Source organism: Ranitomeya variabilis, chromosome 5 (genome assembly GCF_051348905.1).
Source record: "Ranitomeya variabilis isolate aRanVar5 chromosome 5, aRanVar5.hap1, whole genome shotgun sequence".
NCBI classification, from domain to species: Eukaryota; Metazoa; Chordata; class Amphibia; order Anura; family Dendrobatidae; genus Ranitomeya; species Ranitomeya variabilis.
In genome coordinates, this window is record NC_135236.1 from 132,933,998 (window position 1) to 132,953,573 (window position 19,576).

Consider the following 19,576-nt stretch of genomic DNA (forward strand, 5'->3'; position numbering starts at 1 on the left):
ACATAGCGCTAAGAAGGAAGGCACCGATTTCCACCTGTGAAGTGAACTCTGGAGGTGCCATTGGACCGGCCGGACTTGCGCAGCCTGGTGAACCGTATTCTGGACTGAGGACTCAGAGATCTCCAGTAAAGAGGTAAAGAGACTGCAACCTGGTGTCCTCGTTATTTACCGCGACCTGCACCCCACAACTGCACCGTTACAACACCACTTATTGCACTGGACGTCCCCCACTGACAGACAGGGCCACGGACCGGGTCTAGCCACCGTGACAACCCCAGAGCAGAGACCCAGAGGCCCGGCTCCGGGTACCCCTCGGCCCTGCGGTGGTGTGGGGGCGCTCCAGGTATGTATACCTGCCGCTGGCTTTATCTGAAGTACCATAGCACAGCTCTGTCTCTATCTACCAATGCATGAGCAATACTCATATAATGTCGAATCTGGTGATGTCAGATTTCCTTTGGTATGTGAATCATTCCGCAATGGGCATAGACAGCATGACTAGTCAAAGGAATGGCTGACTTGATGAGTAGTGGATGTGAGTTAGTATATTGCCTAATCCAGATAGAAATTTCTCTAAAAGCAATCTGTAATGCTGCTAAAAAGACAAAGAACATGGCGATAATGATATATTTGGCAAATCCATGGGACAGTTTTCCTTTAAAAGAGATACTCAGTTGTAAGACGTTCCAGTAAGAATGTAGTGGAGTTTCATATCTAGGTTATCAAAGCACTTCCATGCAGCCTCCTCAGTTTTCTTCAAGAAATATGTAACCTTGCTGGAAACTATTTCTATTTTTTACATGGAATCTGCCAGCAAGATTTCATCCGCCAAATAATGTCATGTTCATGTAGGTCTTTCTAAGACAAATCCAGCAATACAATCACATAGCCAATATATTATTTGGTTACTGATAAATCATCATTTTAATTTGTATGAAAATAAGGCTGAAGAGCTGCTGTAGACTTGAAGCCTCTGTCACTCCAGCTCTATTCCCTGCCGCCTCCTCCTGCTTGACTGACAGCCTCTATATTGTGTAATTTTGGGCAAAGGAGTCTTAGTCAAGCAAGAGGATTGGGCCCTGGTTGGGGAAAAGAGCTGGAGTGACAGAGGCTTCAGATCCAAGGTAGTTTTTCACCCTCATTTGCATATCAATTAAAATGCTGATTTCTCAGTAATGGAGAAACAGACTGACCATGTAAACGTATTGCTGGACTTGTCTTTGAAACCCTATATACACATATTAATAGTTTGGGGTGTGAAATCCTGCTGACAGTTTACCTTTAATGCAACATCTTTTTAAGATCTAATATCTAACGTTCCTAGGAAATTTCCTGCATTTTGGAACACTGCTAGTAAAACACATCTGTGTCTTACAAGGCATGAAGATATTGGTGGAAATATTAATGAAAACAGTTTTCTGAGTGATTAATAAATATTTTTAATTGGTAAACATCAGTTAGAATAAATTAAGTATTTTTGTAAATGTTTTTTTCACAAACCTCTTTGAGATGGATTCTCGTGGGAGGTCTTCTTTTTGCAGCTCCGACCTTAGCACGATCCCGAGTAACATGTTCTAGTGAACATTTGGGGTCTACCTTAACCTAAAAATGGACAATGACAAAATAGAATTAAGACTAGAATGACTGAGATAGGCTATAAAAGGGGGAGATAAAGGTGGCACTTGGAAATATGAATCAGTCTAATAACCTTTTACATACAGACAGTTTTTAAGCCTTCATCAAATATAGTTTGTCCTCACACTCCTGTCCCTTGTAGTGGAAACTAGAAGCAGAGCTACTTAGTGGATCCCCTAGGTCAGCGTAAAGGTGCCTACGGTAGATGTATTACCAGGCATGTAATCAGCATTCGACATTTGGACTCATGTAGAAGTGTGTGTGAGGAGGGACGTATTGTAGCATCTGCACAAGTCAGGAGTTGAAAGAGGCGAGGTTATTAATATGGGATCAACATCCAGAGGTGGCAACACATATGCTTTGCAATCAAGGTGAGGATACTTTTTTTAATTTTTAGCACATTAGGCTCCATCAAAGGGAATTTGTCAGCAGGTTATTATTATTTATTTGGAGAGTAGCATAATATAGGGGCAGAGACCCTGAATTTAGGGATGTGTCACTTACTAGGCTGTATGATGTAGTGTCAATACAATCAGTGTTTTTTTTTTCAGCAGGACATTATCACTAGAGGACTAGGTCTCACGTGCAGGCCAGTCAGGCTAATCTGTATAACCCCACCCCCACTGCTGATTGGCAGCTTGCTGACAATGTACACAGGAAGCTGCCAATAAGGGTGTGTGTGTGGTTATATACAGCTCAGCATTTTGACCACTGCTACAGGAATTTTATCCAAACTAAACCAAGCAGTCCAGTACACATCAATGGAATCAGGGTATCTGCCCCTACATCATGCTGCTGTCAGATTACATAGCAAAAAACAGTTGACAAATTCCCTTTAATAAAAAGGCCCTTATTAATTAAAGCATTTGCGCCTTTTTTGTCTAGGCATTAGTATTTTTAGTCTGGTTTTTTTTGCAACTTTTTCTTTTTTTAATTCATGCTTTTTTTTAAAGTCTATTTTGTATGTTTCCACGTTTGTTTGTTTTTGTGCTCGCCATTGTGGGCAGTGTTTGGGATTTCCAGATGTCTTCAATTTTAAGACTTTTTACATTTTTTTTAAAAGTTGTTACATTTTTGCATAAATGAGTAATTTTTTATACCCCTACATTTTTTGTGCAAATTTAGTGAAACCTTTTGCCTTTTTGACCTAACAATACACAACAAAAAAGGTTAAAACTGATAACAAAGAGTATTTTTTATTTTGAGCAAAATTTATAAACCAAGTTTGCCATTTTGAAGAACCTTGCACAAAAGATGTCAGTGAAAACCACAAAAAAGTTAAAAAAATGCAAAGAATCAATTGAGGCCTCTCCGTTTTATTTTAAATATGTATTACATGTTACATTTTTAGCTGCTTCGCCACAGGGTGTATCTGATAAATTCCTCTTCCACAATTAATGGAAATAAATTCAAAAGGTTAATTCCCTATATCTCAGGATATGTAGGTGGGCCGTCATGTGAATATTCTTACACCATGATTACATTAGTAGTAAACACTTGGAGAAAATGGAAGAGGAAGAAGGAGAAAAGATTATGGACGACGAGTATGTACTCTGGTGACTAACGATTCCAAAATGTGCTGGTAACTTCCTACCCCCAGTTACAGTAAAATGAAGGGCTCTGCGTTATAAACTGGCACATTGTTATTTAAAGGAGGTTTTTTCGTTAATTTATCAACTCATCCTCATTTTGTTACGCTACCTTATGAGGAACTGGTCACGGACCAAAGACTATTGGACAAATGATCGCAGAGTGGAGTCCACTGCGCTACTGCATGTAGACTTTTTCTAGCACGGAGCACCGGTTGTGTCGATATTGTTGTGTTTTATTAGATATTTTCTTGCTGTGTTTTATTAGAGATTTGCTTGCTCGTCAGTTCATCCTCAGGAATCAATGTTTCCATTCAGTGACAGTAAGCAGAGGAAGATGAGCAGGCTACATCTTATGTAAACCTAAGGCCAGACAGTAGATTGTTAAAGGTAAATGTAAAGGTACCGTCACACTCAGCGATGCTGCGGCGATATAGACAACGAGCCGACCTAAACTAGATCGCTGGAGCGTCGCTCTTTAGGTCGCTTTAGAGACGTCAAACACAGCAGCTCCAGAACGATGCAGGAGCGATCCTGTGACGTAACGGCGACTCACTTCTCGTTCTCGCTGGTTGTTAGCTCCATGTCAAACAGTCGGAGTGTACCGACTGGTTAGAAGGAGACGCTGCGACGCCCCCTATGCTCGTTGCTGGCGTCGTTGCTTTTGATGTCAAACATGACGATACACGCCGACCTGGCGACTAAATAAAGTTCTGGACTTCTAGCTCCGACCAGCGATGGCACAGCGGGATCCAGATCGCTGCTGCGTGTCAATCACAACGAGATCGCTATCCAGGACGCTGCAACGTCACGGATTGTTGACGTTCTCTTTGCAAAGTTGCTGAGTGTGACGGTATCTTAAAGCAATCCTTCTATCAATCCATTGTTCTTCATGCCTGGGCCCATTGTGTGGATGGGGATTGTAGACCCAGGAGAGCCGTCACCATAGGGGGTCTCACATGCAAGCCAGGTGAGGGGGAACAGCCTGAGTGAGATACCCCCACCAATGCACAGTTAGCTTTGGGAGGGGAGTGTTTTCCTGAGGGTCGGGCTTTCTCCCGGAGGGGTTGGCTTGGAGTAAGGTGGAATGACAAGCAAAGGAGATTCATTGTTGGCTGGAGGGGTATCCTTGAGCTACGGTCGTGATATCCATCGTCTGGAGGAAGATAGGCTGTAAATGCACACTATGCCGGCTGGAAATACCAAAAGCTGTGGGCCAACCTAAAGTTGGGAGACAGTCAGTTGGCATCGCCTGGTATGTGGGCAGTGGAACTCAGAATGGGAACTTGTGGACTGAGGACATTGTATTTTGACTATCAACGTGGAATTGTTGCATAACTGTGGACGAAGTAATAAATTGAACAGCATCGTCAACCTGCCTAGGTGTTTATTGCAACCCACAACCTCCCATCTTCACATACCTCATCAAAGACTTTGTTTTTTCCTCTGTTTATCCCATCATTCAGAGCCTGGATCCACACATCTCTTTCTTCTGCATTTTTAGCTTGGAATTTCACATCTTGCACCTAAGACAGCAAGTCTATTATTCTCAATCTAATATATAAAGCTGAATGTGTGTATGTATGTGTGTATGTATGTCCGGGATTGGCATCTGAACCGTCGCAGCTACAGCCACAAAATTTTGCACAGTAACACGTCTGGACCCCGAGAGCATCATAGGCTATATTGTGAGGTGAAATTTTAACCCCGCACTTTTCAATTCACCAAACAATTTTGCCCCTATCTACATAATGGGGAAAAAGTGAAAGGAAAAGTGTTGGAGGCATCGCAGCTACAGGCACAAAATTTTGCACAGTCACACGTCTGGACCCTGAGAGCGTCAAAGCTATGTTGTGAGGTGAAATTTTAACCCCGCGCTTTCCAATTCACCAAACAATTTTGCCCCTATCTACATAATGGGGAAAAAATGAAAGGAAAAGTGTTGGAGGCAAATTAACAGCTGCCAGATGTGAACAAGGGGGACTTAAAGAATGAGAGCGATGGCGCCAAAGAGTATATACTGTACAGTTGCTAAGGTGGGGCCCCGACATGGGATAATCACCACACCACCACGGGGATATGAACACACACACAAAATGCGCCACACACTACCACGTGCTCGAACACATATACCACCCTCAGCGCACATTTCACCACACATACACCAACCTCGCCACATAAAAGTTGAAACACAAAAGTCGCCGCTCAAAACTCGCCACGCGCAAAACTCTCCACATGCAAAACTTGCCACACGTGCAAAACTCACCTCATGGAAAACTCGCCACACGCAAAACTTGCACACGCGGAAAAATTGCCACATGCACAAAAGTTGCAACACATGCAAAGGTTGCCTCTCACAAAACTTGCACATACTCAAAAGGCACCACACATAAAACTCACCACGCGCAAAACTCGCCATGCGCAAAACTTGCTGCACACAACTTGCTACACTAACCTGTCACATGCAACTCGACACACAAAAAGTTGCTACACGCATGTCGCCACACAAAACTCATCTCACAAAAGTCGCTACATGCATGTCGCCACACGCAACTCAACACACACGACTTGACACACGAAACTCGCCCTAAAACACACACAAGTCTGGTATTATCCTTCAAAAATAAAAATCTGATTAATAAGCTGACAAACTACAAGAGCAACAAATGTACCATATAGGAATCCGGCAGCTGTCAGTCACATGACCAGTCTATTATGTGTATGTGTGAGCTAATATATACTGCCAGGGGGTGGGCTTACTGTTGGCTGGGGATTTATCAGGCTGCCAATTTAACTTACAAATACTGAGGTAAAAATACTGACCAAATAACGTGTGAACGAGGTCTAATACAGGAGGAGATGACATACAGATATATACTATATACAGGAGGAGATGACACACAGGTATATACTATATGCAGGAGGAGATGACACACAGATATATACTATATACAGGAGAGATGACACACAGGTATATACTATATAGAGGAGGAGATGACACACAGATATATACTATATACAGGAGGAGATTACATACAGGTATATACTATATATAGGAGGAGATGACATACAGGTATATACTATATACAGGGGAGATGACACACAGCAGGTATATACTATATACAGGGGAGATGACATACAGGTATATACTATATACAGGATATGACATACAGGTGTATACTATATATAAGGGAGATGACAAACATGTATATACTGAGGTGAAAATGAGAGGTGTGAGGTGAAAATGAAAAGGTGTGAGTGCAAAATGAGAGGAGTGAGGGAAAATAGTGGAGTGATCGGAAAATGACAGATGTGAGGTTGAAATGACAAGTGTTAGGGGGGAATGAGAGGAGTGAGGGGGAAAATAAGAGGAGTGAGGGGGAAAATGAGAGGTGTGAGGGAGAAAATGAGAGATGTGAGGGGGAAAATGAAAGATGTGATGGGGAAAATGAGAGGCGTGATGGGAAAATAAGAGAAGTGAGGTGCTATAACTAACCACAGATATTTACTATGCCCAGGCAACGCCGGGCTCTTCAGCTAGCTTAGATTTACAATCTCCATGCTTTTCTCATGGTCAACTTTATGTGGCCTGTTCAAGAGTTGGAACAGCCAAAAATCTGTTTGTCTTTGCACCTGAAGGAAAAACTAAGAATGCCGTTTATCAAAAGGCTCTCGAATAAGTAGTAGAAGATTACTTCACATTACTTGGCCAATTTAGTTAAATCTGTGTGGAATATCTCTGGTGTTGAAATATATGTTGTAAAATGCTTCTATTAGCTTAGTTTTTGCCTTTTAACCCCTCTGTGACCTTAGACGTACTATCCCGTCGAGGTGACCTGGGCCTATCTGACCCTCGACGGGATAGTACGTCATAGCCGATCGGCCGCGTTCACGGGGGAAGCGCGGCCGATCGCGGCCGGGTGTCAGCTGCATATCGCAGCTGACATTCGGCACTATGTGCCAGGAGCGGTCACGGACCGCCCCCGGCACATTAACCCCCGGCACACCGCGATCAAACATGATCGCGGTGTGCCGGCGGTATAGGGAAGCATTGCGCAGGGAGGGGGCTCCCTGCGGGCTTCCCTGAGACCCCCGGAGCAACGCGATGTGATCGCGTTGCTCCGAGGGTCTCCTACCTCCCTCCTCGCCGCAGGTCCCGGATCCAAGATGGCTGCGGCATCCGGGTCCTGCAGGGAGGGAGGTGGCTTACCGAGTGCCTGCTCAGAGCAGACACTTGGTAAGCCTGCAGCCCTGCACAGCAGATCGCAGATCTGGCAGAGTGCTGTGCACACTGCCAGATCAATGATCTGTGATGTCCCCCCCTGGGACAAAGTAAAAAAGTAAAAAAAAAATTCCCCACATGTGTGTAAAAAAAAAATTACAAAAATATCCTAAATAAAGAAAAAAAAAAAAAAATTATTCCCATAAATACATTTCTTAAGCTAAATAAAATAAAAAAAACAATAAAAGTACACATATTTAGCATCGCCGCGTCCGTAACGACCCAACCTATAAAACTGCCCCACTAGTTAACCCCTTCAGTAAACACCGTAAGAAAAAAAAAAAAAAACGAGGCAAAAAACAACGCTTTATTACCATACCGCCGAACAAAAAGTGGAATAACACGCGATCAAAAAGACTGATATAAATAACCATGGTACCGCTGAAAACGTCATCTTGTCCCGCAAAAAAGGAGCCGCCATACAGCATCATCAGCAAAAAAATAAAAAAGTTATAGTCCTGAGAATAAAGCGATACCAAAATAATTATTTTTTCTATAAAATAGTTTTTATCGTATAAAAGCGCCAAAACATAAAAAAAATGATATAAATGAGATATCGCTGTAATCGTACTGACCCGACGAATAAAACTGCTTTATCAATTTTACCAAACGCGGAACGGTATAAACGCCTCCCCCAAAAGAAATTCATGAATAGCTGTTTTTTGATCACTCTGCCTCACAAAAATTGGAATAAAAAGCGATCAAAAAATGTCACGTGTCCGAAAATGTTACCAATAAAAACGTCAACGCGTCCCGCAAAAAACAAGATCTCACATAACTCTGTGGACTCAAATATGGAAAAATTACAGCTCTCAAAATGTGGTAACGCAAAAAATATTTTTTGCAATGAAAAGCGTCTTTCAGTGTGTGACAGCTGCCAATCATAAAAATCCGCTAAATAACCCGCTATAAAAGTAAATCAAACCCCCCTTCATCACCCCCTTAGTTAGGGAAAAATAAAAAAATTAAAAAATGTATTAATTTCCATTTTCCCATTAGGGATAGGGTTATGGTTAGGGCTAGAGTTAGGACTAGAGTTAGGGCTAGGGTTAGGGTTAGGGCAAGGGTTAGGGCTAGGGTTAGGGTTAGGGCTAGGGATGGGGCTAGGGTTAGGGCTAGAGTTAGGACTAGAGTTAGGGCTAGGGTTAGGGTTAGGGCTAGGACTAGGGTTAGGGCTAGGGTTGGGGCTAGGGTTAGGGCTAGGGTTAGGGCTAGGGTTGGGGCTAGGGTTAGGGCTAGGGTTAGGGCTAGGGTTGGGGCTAGGGTTAGGGCTAGGGTTAGGGCTAGGGTTAGGGCTAGGGTTGGGGCTAGGGTTAGGGCTAGGGTTAGGGTTAGGGTTAGGGCTAGGGTTAGGGCTAGTGTTACGGCTAGTGTTAGGACTAGTGATAGGGCTAGGGTTATTGCTAGGGTTAGGGCTAGGGTTAGGGTTGGGGCTAGGGTTGGAGCTACAGTTAGGGTTGGGGCTAAAGATAGGGTTAGGGTTTGGATTACATTTACGGTTGGGAATAGGGTTGGGTGTGTCTGGGTTAGAGGAGTGGTTAGGGTTACCGTTGGGATTAGGGTTAGGGATGTGTTTGGATTAGGGTTTCAGTTATAATTGGGGGGTTTCCACTGTTTAGGCACATCAGGGGCTCTCCAAACGGGACATGGCATCCGAACTGAATTCCAGCCAATTCTGCGTTGAAAAAGGAAAACAGTGCTCCTTCCCTTCAGAGCTCTCCCGTGTGCCCAAACAGGGGTTTACCCCAACATATGGGGTATCAGCGTACTCAGGACAAATTGGACATCATCTTTTGGGGTCCAATTTCTCCTGCTACCCTTGGGAAAATACAAAACTGGGGGCCAAAAAATAAGTTTTGTGGGAAAAAAAGGATTTTTTATTTTCACGGCTCTGCGTTATAAACTGTAGTGAAACACTTGGGGGTTCAAAGTTCTCACAACACATCTAGATAAGTTCCTTGGGGGGTCTAGTTTCCAATATGGGGTCACTTGTGGGGGGTTTGTACTGTTTGGGTACATCAGGGGCTCTGCAAATGCAACGTGACGCCTGCAGACCAATCCATTTAAGTCTGCATTCCAAATGGCGCTCCTTCCCTTCCGAGCTCTGTCATGCGCCCAAACAGTGGTCCCCCCCCACATATGGGGTATCAGCGTACTCAGGACAAATTGGACAACAAAGTTTGGGGTCCAATTTATCCTGATACCCTTGTGAAAATACAAAACTGGGGGCTAAAAATCATTTTTGTGAAAAAAAAAAGAATTTTTATTTTCACGGCTCTGCGTTATAAACTGTAGTGAAACACTTGGGGGTTCAAAGCTATCAAAACACATCTAGATAAGTTCCTTAGGGGGTCTACTTTCCAATATGGTGTCACTTGTGGGGGGTTTTAATGTTTAGGCACATCAGGGGCTCTCCAAACGCAACATGGCATCCCATCTTAATTCCAGTCAATTTTGCATTGAAAAGTAAAATAGCGCTCCTTCCCTTCCGAGCTCTGCTATGCGCCCAAACAGTGGTTTACCCCCACATATGGGGTATCGTCGTACTCAGGACTAATTGCACAACAACTTTTGTGGTCTAATTTTTCTCTTACCCTTGGGGAAATAAAAAAATGGGGGCGAAAAGATCATTTTTGTGAAAAAATATGATTTTTATTTTTACGGCTCTGCATTATAAACTTCTGTGAAGCACTTGTTGGGTCAAAGTGCTCAACACACATATAGATAAGTTCCTTAAGGGGTCTACTTTCCAAAATGGTGTCACTTGTGGGGGGGTTTCAATGTTTAGGCACATCAGGGGCTCTCAAAACGCAACATGGCGTCCCATCTCAATTCCAGTAAATTTTGCATTGAAAAGTCAAATGGCGCTCCTTCCCTTCCGAGCTCTGCCCTGCGCCCAAACAATGGTTTACACCCACATATGGGGTATCAGCGTACTCAGGACAAATTGCACAACAATTTTTTGGGTCCAATTTCTTCTTACCCTTGGGAAAATAAAAAATTGGGGGCGAAAAGATCATTTTTGTGAAAAAATATGATTTTTTATTTTTACGGCTCTGCATTATAAACTTCTGTGAAGCACTTGTTGGGTCAAAGTGCTCACCACACATCTAGATAAGATCCTTAGGGGGTCTACTTTCCAAAATGGTGTCACTTGTGGGGGGTTTCAATGTTTAGGCACATCAGGGGCTCTCCAAATGCAACATGGCGTCCCATCTCAATTCCAGTCAATTTTGCATTGAAAAGTCAAATGGCGCTCCTTTCCTTCCAAGCTCTGCCCTGCGCCCAAACAATGGTTTACACCCACATATGGGGTATCAGCGTACTCAGGACGAATTGTACAACAAATTTTGGGGTCTATTTTCTCCTGTTACCCTTGGTAAAATAAAACAAATTGGAGCTGAAACAAATTTTGTGTGAAAAAAAGTTAAATGTTTATTTTTATTTAAACATTCCAAAAATTACTGTGAAACACCTGAAGGGTTAATAAACTTTTTGAAAGTGGTTTTGAGTACCTTGAGGGGTGCAGTTTTTAGAATGGTGTCACACTTGGGTATTTTCTATCATATAGACCCCTCAAAATGACTTCAAATGAGATGTGGTCCCTAAAAAAAAATGGTGTTGTAAAAATGAGAAATTGCTGGTCAACTTTTAACCCTTATAACTCCGTCACAAAAAAAAATTTGGTTCCAAGATTGTGCTGATGTAAAGTAGACATGTGGTAAATGTTACCTATTAAGTATTTTGCGTGACATATGTCTGTGATTTAAGGGCATAAAAATTCAAAGTTGGAAAATTGCAAAATTTTCAAAATTTTCGCCAAATATTCGTTTTTTTTTCACAAATAAACGCAAGTTATATCGAAGAAATTTTACCACTATCATGAAGTACAATATGTCACGAGAAAACAATGTCAGAATCGCCAAGATCCGTTGAAGCGTTCCAGAGTTATAACCTCATAAAGGGACAGTGGTCAGAATTGTAAAAATTGGCCCGGTCATTAACGTGCAAACCACCCTTGGGGGTGAAGGGGTTAATAATTACATTTCTATCTATTTGTTTTGTGTTTTTTTTGTGCAGAATAAATTTTTGTTAACACATTCTATTTTGCTAACAGCAGTTATTACCCCGGGGCGAAGCCGGGTAGTACAGCTAGTTATTTATATATCAAAGGTACAAATGTTGCCAAAATTAGGGCAGCACGGAGGCTCAGTGGTTAGCACTGCAGCCTTGCAGCGCTGGGGTCCTGGGTTCAAATCCCACCAAGGACAACATCTGTAAGGAGTTTGTATCTTCTCCCCATATTTTCATGGGTTTTCTCCCACACCTCATACTGATAGGAAATCTAGATTGTGACACATATTAGTTGAAATCTTTCTAAACCAAAGGGCCACTAACCATTTGTTTCCCAACCCTCTCCCGATGATGATATCAGGAGAAAGAAGGATCTGACATTTTGCGTTTCACCTCTCAATGCTTTTAGTCTCCCTGGTGATAAAACCATTTGCATGGGTGTCTGGTAGTGTCTGGCTTACACCCTTCTTTCTAATTAGCTGAGTGTACAAGCATTTGGAGGTTTGGGAGAAAAACTTGAGATCAAACTATGTTAAAGGGAATTTGTCATGTGAGATAACCCTATTGACCTGCAGATATAGGGTTAATCTGCAGGTTAATAATATTAGAAAGGTGTCCAGCTGCTGTGCTGAAATTGCAGCACCTGGGAGAAAATGAACTTTATTCCTCCTGGGAGCCGCTGGCTTTCAGTCATACAGGCATGAAAGGGAAGCTGCAGTCACTCCACATACTGGAAGTGGTGCTTGTAATCATGCCCCATCACTTTCATTGAGAGCCAGCTCTACAGTGCTTCAGTGCAGAACTCACTGCCAGTCAAAGTGCCAAACTGTGCTTACAACCACCGCCAGTAGCGTAGCTACCGGGGGTGGCAGATGGGGCCATCGCCCCGGGCCCAGTGCTCAGAGAGGGCCCACCTGGAGCTACGCTACTGTAACTCTATTGGTATGCACAGCGTGCCGATACAGTTACATTATGCGGCAGAGCATGGAGAATCGATCTCCCTGCTCTGCCGCTGGCCGCTATGTGGCCCCTAAGCAGGCAGGGGGGCCAGTGCCAGCAGTGGGCCCCCCGCCCGTCATCGCAGGGTCAGCTGTATCGGCATCTAGCCGGTGAAGCTGACCACATTGATGCGGGAAGGAGCGCTACACTCCTTCTCCCATCATCCCCCTGTCAGTGTCTGACGTCACCGACGCTGACACTGACAGGGGGCGCGATGACGTCACTGCCTGGTGCCCATGGTCCGGAGGTGAGCGGGAGCAGGGTGCAGCACAGGAACCAGGAAGAAGAGAGGTGAGTATTTATTTATTTTCTTTATGGGGGCTGCCTTATACTACAGAGTCTGCCTGTGGGGGGTGCTGCCTTATACTACAGAGCCTGCCTGTGGGAGGGGTGCTGTCTTATACTACAGAGTCTGCCTGTTGGGGGGGTGCTGCCTTATACTACAGAGTCTGCCTGTGGGGGGGTGTGTGCTGCCTTATACTACAGAGTCTGCCTGTGGGGGGGTGCTGCCTTATACTACAGAGTCTGCTGTGGGGGTGTGTGTGCTACCTTATACTACAGAATCTGCCTGTGGGGAGTGCTGCCTTATACTACAGAGTCTGCCTGTGGGGGGTGCTGCCTTATACTACAGGGTCAACCTGTGGGGAGTGCTGCCTAATACTACAGAGTCTGCCTGTGGGGGGTGCTGCCTTATACTGCAGAGTCTGCCTGTGGGGAGTGCTGCCTTATACTACAGAGTCTGCCTGTGGGGGGGTGCTGCCTTATACTATAGGGTATGCCTATGGGGTGCTGTCTTATACTACAGGGTCTGCCTATGGGGTGCTGTCTTATACTACAGGGTCTGCCTATGGGGTGCTGTCTTATACTACAGGGTCTGCTTATGGGGTGCTGTCTTATACTACAGGGTCTGCCTATGGGGTGCTGCCTTATACTACAGAGTCTGCCTAAGGGGTGCTGTCTTATACTACAGAGTCTGCCTATGGGGATGCTGCCTTATACTACAGGGTCTGCCTATGGGGTGCTGCCTTATACTACAGGGTCTGCCTATGGGGTGCTGTCTTATGCTACAGAGTCTGCCTATGGGGGTGCTGCCTTATACTATAGAGTCTGCCTGTGGGGGGTGCTGCCTTATACTGCAGGGTCTGCCTATGGGGTGCTATCTTATACTACAGGGTCTGCCTATGGGGTGCTGTGTTATACTACAGAGTCTGCCTATGGGGGTGCTGCCTTATACTACAGGGACTGCCTATGGGGAAGCTGCCTTATACTACAGGGTCTGCCTATGGGGTGCTGCTTTATACTACAGTCTGCCTATGGGGGTGCTGCCTTATACTACAGGGTCTGCCTATGGGGTGCTGCCTTATACTACAGAGTCTGCCTATGGGGTGCTGCCTTACACTAGACGGTCTGCCTATAGGGGGCTGCCTTATACTGCAGAGTCTGCCTATAGGGGTGCTGCATTATACCAGAGTTAGCCTATGGGGTGCTGCCTTATACTACAGAGTCTGCCTATGGGGTGCTGTCTTATGCTACAGAGTCTGTCTATTGGGTGCTGTCTTATACTACAAAGTCTGCCTATGGGGTGACTTATGCTACAGGGTCTGCCTATGGGAGCTGCCTTATGCTATAGATTCTGCCTATGGGGGTGCATTATACAATATAGAGTAGGCCTGTGGGGAGTGCATTATACTATATGGAGTCCTATGGGGAGTGCATTATACTATACTGAGGACTATCTGGTGCATTATACTATATGGAGGCTATCTAGGGGCCATCATACAGTGTAGAGATTACAGTGAGTGGGTCATCTTACAGTGTTGGAGCCATCAAACAGTTTGGGGGCTACTAAGGGGACAGTATACTGTGTGGGTGGTACTATACAGTGAGGGGTCATTATACTGTGTATAAAAGAGCATCATACTGTGTATAGGGGAGCTGTAGAGGGGGAGAATTGGGACATTATTAAATGTAACGTGGGCACTTATTGTTATAGGGGAAATCAGGTTACTGTGACTGTCAAAGGGGCACACAGGGCATTATTGCTTTCTAGGGGCAAAATATGGGCACTGTTTTATAGGGCACTTGCACTCGGCATTACTATATTATAGAGGGTTACTTTAGAATTTAGAGGGCACAGAGAACCACACAGCAGGTGCAGTAATAGGGAGACATACGGCAGCAGCGGCTCAGTATTGGAGATGAGGAGTTTGTGCAGGTTGGGAATAGATGGTGATGGGGCTGGAATATGAAAAGTGAAACGTGTCTTTGTTGTTTTTTCTGCAGACGAGTCCTGGCTGGAAGAAGTCGTCATGTCGGTCTGTGCCAGATGGAAAAGATGGCAAAAATGAACAATCGTCATCAGAAAGAATGTCAGCGGTAAGTCATTTTCTGTAACTGTGCTGTGATCTCTTATAAGCTCTGTAGGACTGGTATCTACCACTGACCATATGGCGGTAATATCAATATTGGTCTTTATATAGAGATTATCTTCAGTAACAGCGCGGTCATCTGCTGAGGTTCTCCTCCACTATTAGGGTGCGTCACCCAGCTGTGATCAAGGTTACCTTGTTAGGGGCCCACTCAAAAGCTTTGCCCCCCTGAGCCAAAACCCTAGCTACGCCTCTGACCACTGCTCACAGTATTCTGAAGGAGCTGTGCGCGATGGCTGTGGCCGTATCAGCACACCTGTATGGCGATGACTCACAGAAGTATAACGTGGAGCGGGGCGGTTGCCTTGGGTGAGGTACTCAACTCTTTCGCCCTGGCACGTTACATGAAAGTGGGGGTCCTGGCTGGATGTGTGGACTTGTACTATGGGGAGACTAAGCCCTTGCAGGCCGCATGTAACCGATGACGCTGGTTGGCCAGGACCAGATGTTTTACCGTTCAATGAGGGAGACCACCAGTCAAAAATAAACGTTTTACTATACGATAACTTGGCGGGGATTATATACAGTAGATGGCAGGGACATATCTTGAGGAACGTTTCCTTCACAATACGTAGCATTTTCAACACACTGTTTCAGTTCCTTTCTTTTTGCTTGCCTTTCCTGAAGTATTTCTGTCTTCACCGTTCCTCACCACTTCACCACAACCCAGCTGCATACTACAATCCAGGTAGCAAGAGTTCTTTTCTCAACCCGCAATTCTGTGTCTTCTTTCCCTTCAAGGGAACTATGTTGCCAGTATGGCCGGTACGTATCTTCTCTGTCACTGACACCTTGGAAGTCACGCCTGGGGCACTCTTTTCATCTAACGTATTCTGTCCCATCTTGGCCCTTCACCTCTTGGACTTATAAACTCTGGGTCGTACCACTAGGCGTCATTCCCCTGGACCCGTCTCCGATCATTCATTCTGGCTTTCGGTCACTTCTCTGCTACTTCCCACTAGACTCTTGCTATCCTCTGTCTCAGTCTCCTCTCACATTAAGGACATCCACGTCATGCAGCACTGCTCACATCAGGCATTAGTCTGCTCTCTATGCGCACTGGGCCCTATCTCACATCCTGACAGGAAACTGTCTGTGTCCCTTTATCTTAGCCCCTCCCACTTTGGGCTAGTCCCGATCATTAATTCTAACTCTCTCTACTGTTGGGAAAAAATAATAACAACACTATTAATGCATGTCACAGTTCACATTACACATCAAAATACTTTTGCAACAATATGCATGTTCTTCAAGGAGAAATGTGTGAAATATGTCCATCTCCTTACAAAAGGAATAAACTTCATTTACTCCCATGAGCTGGGCTGTCAGTTTGGTGGTCGGGCACCTTTCAAATGCTAAAACCTTCACATCCTCTCTTACTGTAGTCCTTTTGATGCATATAAAAGAATGATATATTGCGGAACTTTACACCCAGGAATGAAATGCTTTAGTTAAAGCAAATCTGTCATTAGGTTTTTTTTGCCATCTAATCTGACAGCAGCATAAGCATGTAGAGGCAGAGACCTTGATTCCAGTGATATGTCACTTACTGGGCTGCTTAGTGTAGTTTTGATAAAATCATTGTTTTATCAACAGGAGTTTATCATTAGAGGACTAATAAACCTGCTGCTAGGTAATCATCAATCATATTCATGAGTTCTGTATAACCCAGCCCCACCAATGTGCAGTATATCCGGTAGGTATGTGCAAGCTTCCTATTGTGCAAGTAAAGTGCAATCATGTAAATGGCTCAATGTGCATCATTTATAATATAACTGTAAGGAGGCAGCATATGTCAAAACGAGGTCACTCATAGCTGCACCTGGCCATTCTAATATGTATTTCTTTATATTATCTTTACACTTCTGTATACTTTTTTGACCTATATGCAAAAAGTGTTGTAGTATGTTTTGCAGCTATTTAAAGACTTCTCTATATCTATCTGAATAGATTTATCTATATATATTGATTCATCACTCAGCACAGTGCCCGCTATTCATCTGGTTCCTTTTCCCACCCTGTAATACCAAATTCTTGATTATTAAAGTTTGTATATATGTATTTTTCTCCCCATTGACTTGTTTGTCAGTTTCTCTTCGGCTGGAGTCACACTAGCGAGTTTTACGGACGTAAGAGCGCAGAAAATACGTCCGTAAAACTCGCCAAACAAACGGCACAATTATTCTCAATGGGTCTGGTCCTATCAGCCGTATATTACGGCGACGTATTATACGGCTTTCTACGGCCGTAGTAAATCGCAGCATGCTGCGTTTGTCAGCGTATTGCGCAAATAATACGCCAATGAAAGTCTATGGGGGCGAGAAAAATACGGATTCCACACGGACCAGCAGTGTGACTTGCGAGAAATACGCAGCGGTGTTATTGAAAAGCCGGTAATTCAATTGCCGGCTTTTCATTTCTCCTTCCCCAACCCAACAGGATATGAGACATGGTTTACATACAGTAAACCATCTCATATCCCTTTTTTTGCATATTCCACACTACTAATGTTAGTAGTGTGTATGTGCAAAATTTGGGCGCTGTAGCTGCTAAAATAAAGGGTTAAATGGCGGAAAAAATTGGCGTGGGCTCCCGCGCAATTTTCTCCGCCAGAGTGGTAAAGCCAGTGACTGAGGGCAGATATTAATAGCCAGGAGAGGGTCCATGGTTATTGCCCCCCCCCCGTGGCTAAAAACATCTGCCCCCAGCCACCCCAGAAAAGGCACATCTGGAAGATGCGCCTATTCTGGCACTTGGCCACTCTCATCCCACTCCCGTGTAGCGGTGGGATATGGGGTAATGAAGGGTTAATGCCACCTTGCTATTGTAATGTGACATTAAGCCAGATTAATATTGGAGAGGCGTCAATTATGACACCTATCCATTATTAATCCAATTGTTTGAAAGGGTTAAAAAACACACACACACGATTAAAAAGTATTTTAATGAAATAAACACACCGGTTGTTTTAATATTTTATTGCTCTCTCAATCCATTTGAAGACACTCGCTTGGCAAAATAATAAACCCACAATATACATACCCTCTGAAGAACTTTCAGGTCCCACGAGGTAATCCATCTGAAGGGGTTAAAATATTTCACAGGCAGAAGCCCTGCTAATGCAGCTGTGCTCGTGCCTGTAAGCCCCGGCGAATGAAGGAAATGTAGGTCAATGACCTATAGTTACCTTCAGTCGCGGTGATGCGCCCCCTGCTGGATGTCCTCATGAACTGCAGCCTGGGAACTTTTTCCCACGCTCCAGGTCATATGAGGACATCCACCAGGGGGCGCATCACCGCGACTGAAGGTAACTATAGGTCATTGACCTACATTTCCTTCATTCACCGGGGCTTACAGGCACGAGCACAGCTGCATTAGCAGCGCTCCTGCCTGTAAAATATTTTAACCCCTTCAGATGGATTACCTCGTGGGACCTGACAGTTGTTCAGAGGGTATGTATATTGTGGGTTTATTATTTTACCAAGCGAGGGTCTTCAAATGGATTGAGAGAGCAATAAAATATTAAAACAACCGGTGTGTTTATTTCATTAAAATACTTTTTAATCATGTGTGTGTGTGTGTTTTTTAACCCTTTCAAACAATTGGATTAATAATGGATAGGTGTCATAATTGACGCCTCTCCAATATTAATCTGGCTTAATGTCACATTACAATAGCAAGGTGACATTAACCCTTCATTACCCCATATCCCACCGCTACAGGGAGTGGGAAGAGAGTGGCCAAGTGCCAGAACAGGCGCATCTTCCAGATGTGCCTTTTCTGGGGTGGCTGGGGGCAGATGTTTGTAGCAACGGGGGGGGCCAATAACCATGGACCCTCTCCTGGCTATTAATATCTGCCCTCAGTCACTGGCTTTACCACTCTGGCGGAGAAAATTGCGCGGGAGCCCACGCCAATTTTTTCCGCCATTTAACCCTTTATTTTAGCAGCTACAGCGCCCAAATTTTGCACATACACACTACTAACATTAGTAGTGTGGAATATGCAAAAAAAAGGGGGATATGAGATGGTTTACTGTATGTAAACCATGTCTCATATCCTGTCGGGTTTTTGTGAAGGAGAAATGAAAAGCCGGCAATTGAATTACCGGCTTTTCACAGATATCGCGCCGAATTAAATATAAATACAGAATATATATATATGTGTCTCAATGACATATATATATATATACTGTATATATGTTTTACCAAACATTTGAGCACATAAATCCATTAGATGTCGGTTTTGCAAGCCTGCGAGAAAATATCGCAGTACGGATGCCATACGGATTACATACGGAGGATGCCATGCGCAAAATACGCTGACACACCCTGCCTACGGAGGACATACGGATCACTATTTTGGGAACATTTCTCCGTATTACGGACGTATTACGGCCGTAAAAAACGGACCGTATTGTCTTACTCTGAGTGTGACTCCAGCCTTCTTGTTTGATTTTTCGTGGTTTCTCTGATGGGTCACCATTTAGTCCAAAGCCCACACGCACTTATGGTAGGAGACTTCTCCAAAACTATTTGGTTTGGTATTAGTCACCTTATATATTATCC

The 19,576-nt window shown here is 44.1% G+C and overlaps 1 protein-coding gene across 1 annotated transcript in view; it reads right to left on the minus strand.

Moving 5' to 3' along the window:
* Positions 1-19,576, minus strand: part of PLEKHO2 (pleckstrin homology domain containing O2) — a 60,736-nt gene that overhangs the window by 5,329 nt on the left and 35,831 nt on the right. The window contains exons 4-5 of the mRNA XM_077263336.1: positions 4,646-4,750; positions 1,501-1,602 (exon numbers count right to left, since the gene is read on the minus strand). Of these exons, the coding sequence (XP_077119451.1) occupies positions 1,501-1,602; positions 4,646-4,750 (207 nt within the window). The remainder of the gene's footprint in view (positions 1-1,500; positions 1,603-4,645; positions 4,751-19,576) is intronic.